At 35.4% G+C, this 4069-nt stretch overlaps 1 protein-coding gene across 1 annotated transcript; it reads left to right on the forward strand.

Annotated features, from left to right (window-relative positions):
* The first annotated feature begins 1804 nt into the window (after positions 1-1804).
* LOC112166490 lies at positions 1805-3523 on the forward strand. Its single transcript, XM_024303354.2, has 3 exons — positions 1805-1937; positions 2075-2143; positions 2703-3523. Exons 1-3 carry the CDS (start codon positions 1879-1881, stop codon positions 3331-3333), a joined length of 759 nt encoding a protein of 252 aa, XP_024159122.1. The 5' UTR covers positions 1805-1878; the 3' UTR covers positions 3334-3523.
* Positions 3524-4069: the final 546 nt, after the last annotated feature.

The raw sequence follows: 4069 nt of genomic DNA on the forward strand, positions 1-4069 counted from the left end.
CAAATACAATTTTTTTTATATATAAATTACCCTAACTACCTTCTCTTGTAATAATTTTTTTTCCTATTTGGCAAGTCAATCATGAATTAAACATCATTATACAATAAACCAATTTTTCTCGTGAATGTCATTGCTGATTAGGAAAAAAAAAAACTGATGGGCAGGACGAAGTGCAATCTGTCAAAAGTTCTACAATTAGTGTGGCAAAATTTAGGGCTCAGATGAAAAATCACGATGTAACTGAGTTTGAGGATTTAGGTATGTCATCATGATTGTTATACAAACTGAAGAAAGATATAAGCATATCACCTCAACTAAAGGAGATCCAAAACCTCTCACATCTGATTAAGCAACATTGATTCAAGATACCATTCCCAGTGACTGATTTTATTTTGACTTTAGTCATATCATCACTCTACAAAATGCTTTATAAGCATCAATAATTTCAAAATTATTAATTAACTCAAGTCAAAACCATGATTAGCAAGCAAGTCATACCAAAATCAAACTAAGATGAACCGAACGCACAAATTAAAAGCTCCTCGTCCGTCAAATCACTGAGAAATTCATCTTTTTAGCGGAGAGCAATGAATTAAAATACACCAAATAATTTCAATTAGAATCTTTCCAGGAATAATGGATTCAAAGAGGCTTGAATGATCACTAAACTCATATTTTTCTTTCATGTCGCCATTGCAAATCAGATGTAAATTTTTTTCCAAAATGGGACTAAAGTTGCTTGTTCTGCCATAATTAAACTTCAAAGCATCACGTTAGAGAGATAGAATGACTATGCTAGAGAAGTTTTTGATGGAAAAGAAAAGAGAAAATTGCAAAGAGTTTTGAAGTTCTTTGTGTCTACAAGAAAATAAAGGTTTAAGATTTGAGGATAATTGACTTGCCAAATAAAAAAAAATAAAAAAAAAGAATAGCAAGGGTGGGTAGTTAGGTAATTTGTAAAATTAAATTAAATTAAAATAATTGATAAATAGAGAGAGTGTGTGAATGGATAAAATGGGTATGCGAATAGCACCACCTATTAATTAAGAGTATGATTTGTCTATCTATTTTTTGAATTTATTTCCATACTCTAGCTTAGGTATGTTGGCTCAATGAATCGGACAAACCCGAGCTAGTCAAGTTTGGTTCGATCAGAGCCTGTCACGATCGATCTGTCCTGTTATAAATTAATAAACTAAAATTTTTATAATAGTGCAGTTTTGATCCAAATTAATTTCACGGTAGTTATACGTATATTTGAGCTATCACATTGACGTTGTCAAATGCTGAAAGAAAAAGACTGATATTATGATAACGTGCATAACGTTGGTTTTGAATTAGTAAAATAGATTCAAATTTTTTCTTGGACAAAACGATGAAGTAGTCATAGATGAACGGCAAATAGTAGAACAATGCATGCATCCGGGTGTAGACCTCGGAACTATCTAGTATCTAGTACGTTAAAACCTAGAAAAATAATTTGACAAATTTGTCGACCAAAAATACTCGCTTTTGAGCAAAAAAAAAAAATAAAACTTATCATCTCCTATGGGAGAATTATAGCCAACACCAAGATGTGGAAGCATGTAATTGTGATACCAACCCAATACTAGCACCTAAAAACATAATTACTAAAACAATTAAATTAAATATTACACGCAAGAGCCTGGACTCCTTGAGTCCTTTATTCAAAAAGAAGAAATGCAATAACTTGGACTGGGAGTAGTGCATTTTTTAGTTGGGCCTTCTCAACTCGAAAAGAGCTACAATTGGGAGTGAAAAGAGGCCCAATTCTATATTTTCCTAATTCTAAATACGCTATACCCACAGCTCACCAGAATCTTGGTCTCCACCCTAGAACTGAATCCCGCCAAAGCTATGGCCTTGTCCTCTATGCGGAATCTGGCTCGGTCCGGCCTCCCTCTTCCGTTATTTAGGTTCGTAACCCATCAATTTTACTTCTCTGTTCTCCAGGGTTTTCAATTTCGATTTTTGGGATTACTACAAATATATGAGATAATTGCGCGTGTTTGATTGAATTATCACATTGACTGTGTTCATTTTCCCTTTTCAGGACCCAGTTCGAAAGAACCCGGCTTGAAAGGACCCAGTTCGTCAGGACCTTTTGGAAGAGTAGCAAAGGGTATGTTTGGCTATACATTTCTGGGTCTTGAATTTTTATTCTGCCTGAGCCGCATTATAGTTTGGTTTAGCATCTGCTTTCTGAATTGAGATGTACTGATGTTCGGTTTAGTTTAAAAGCTTGGTTCTTTATCAATAGCTCTCTGCCTGTAGTTTATCTCTTACATGAAGTTTCTTGTATACTATTTTTCAAAGATGAATAAAACAGAGTCTGCTTTCTCTATTTTCAAGTGTTACTGTTACTTTTAGCTGTTGTGGTTTATCTCTTACATGGAGTTTCTGGATTGGATGAATAATTCAAACTATGCTTTTCTCTGCTTCAAATGTTACTTTATTTTTATGTGTTCGTAGTTTTTTTTCTAGCAAGTAGTTTCGGGACTAGATGAATAATTCAAATCATGTTTTTTCTCTGTTTCTAAGTGTTACTGTTATTCCTGTATGTTTGGTCTGTGTAATCAATTTGGTTGGGTTGGTTGGTGGGTTGCTCACGCATCAGAGTTTGTGTGGGTGCTGCTCATTGCTAGGTCTAATTACTGGTTTGTTTTGGATTTGGAATTTAGGCGAATGGAAAAAGACTTGGAAGAGAAGCTGAAACAGCTCATTGACCAGGGGATTAAAGTTGAGATCGTCGAAGATGGCAACCAGCCAAGAGGCACGTACACTATAGAAGTACATCCCCACACTTTGAAGGTGATGGAAGTTTGGGGCAAGCAGATGAAGATTTTAGGGATGCTGAGTGATCTATACATTCTTGCTGAAGTCAAGTTGACTTTGAATGAGTCCGGTTTGTTGGCATCCTTGTACCAGCACGGCCCAATTGCCACCTGGAGAGCAGTAGCTCAGAGAATGAAAGGGAAAGCTATTGATTCTGCTCATGAGCTAAAGATAACAGAGACATGGCTAGATAGGATTGGACCATTGGCCAAAGAAGTCTCTACTGTTCTCATCATTTGTCAGAAACAAAAGAAGACAGCCTCACAACCTGAAGAAGGTAGCCTAGAGGTCCTCCCCCATGACTTTGGATCCATTTTGATCAAACTTTCCCAACTTCGTTTGAAATGGAAGGTCATTGCTTCTTTGGAGAGTGTAACACTAATGGATGACTCTGAGATGGAAGACATGAATGAGATAGAATCGATAATCAGAGATGTACACAAGGTTGTGGTTATCCAACAACTGTTGCAAAAATAACTTTGGATAGGACTTGGCTTTAGTTAACCATGGAGACTTTATATCATGACTTTAGGAAATTTGTTTAGCTATAAGCTAGTTTGTGTATTGCTTCATGTTAAGACTTATGGTAATTTGTTAGCTACTATGTGTGATACTTCAGGTTTAGACTTCCGGATTCTTGTTAGCTAATTGTCTGTTGATTCATCTACCTTTCATCCATCATATTTAGTTCTTTTCCACTTATATATTCTTGCTCTTTTTGTTGTTAATATGCTATTCCTATGTCAATTTGGAAAAACAGAAGAAAACAAGAAAAAAGTTTGTGGTAAGGAAGCACATTTTTTATTCCCAACAAAATTGTCTTTTAATCTTTATTAACTTGCATTGCAAACGATGTGAAATGGGAGCCTTCTGGATCCTTCATATAGATATCTTCGGCGGAAGTGTTGGAATACTCTCTTCATCTCTGTAGACTATCAGGATCAACCCCTGTTTTACTACCCTTTATGTATGGAATCTAATTTACTTCTTTCTTGCATTCCCTTTGAATTGATGCCAATGCTGATGTTATGATAGTTGAGGAAAATCTCACTTGGAGTCTTGGATAAATGAGGACTCATTGCTTAGAATAACTTAAATAAGTACTTGTTCAATCATTTTCAGGTTGCTTTCTCTATGGCAATGAAAGTTTTATGTTTCTAAATCCTCTCTCATTTTCCTCCACAATGAATCCACAGCATTCCAAATTTATAAC

This window comes from Rosa chinensis, chromosome 5 (assembly GCF_002994745.2).
Source record: "Rosa chinensis cultivar Old Blush chromosome 5, RchiOBHm-V2, whole genome shotgun sequence".
Lineage (NCBI taxonomy): Eukaryota > Viridiplantae > Streptophyta > Magnoliopsida > Rosales > Rosaceae > Rosa > Rosa chinensis.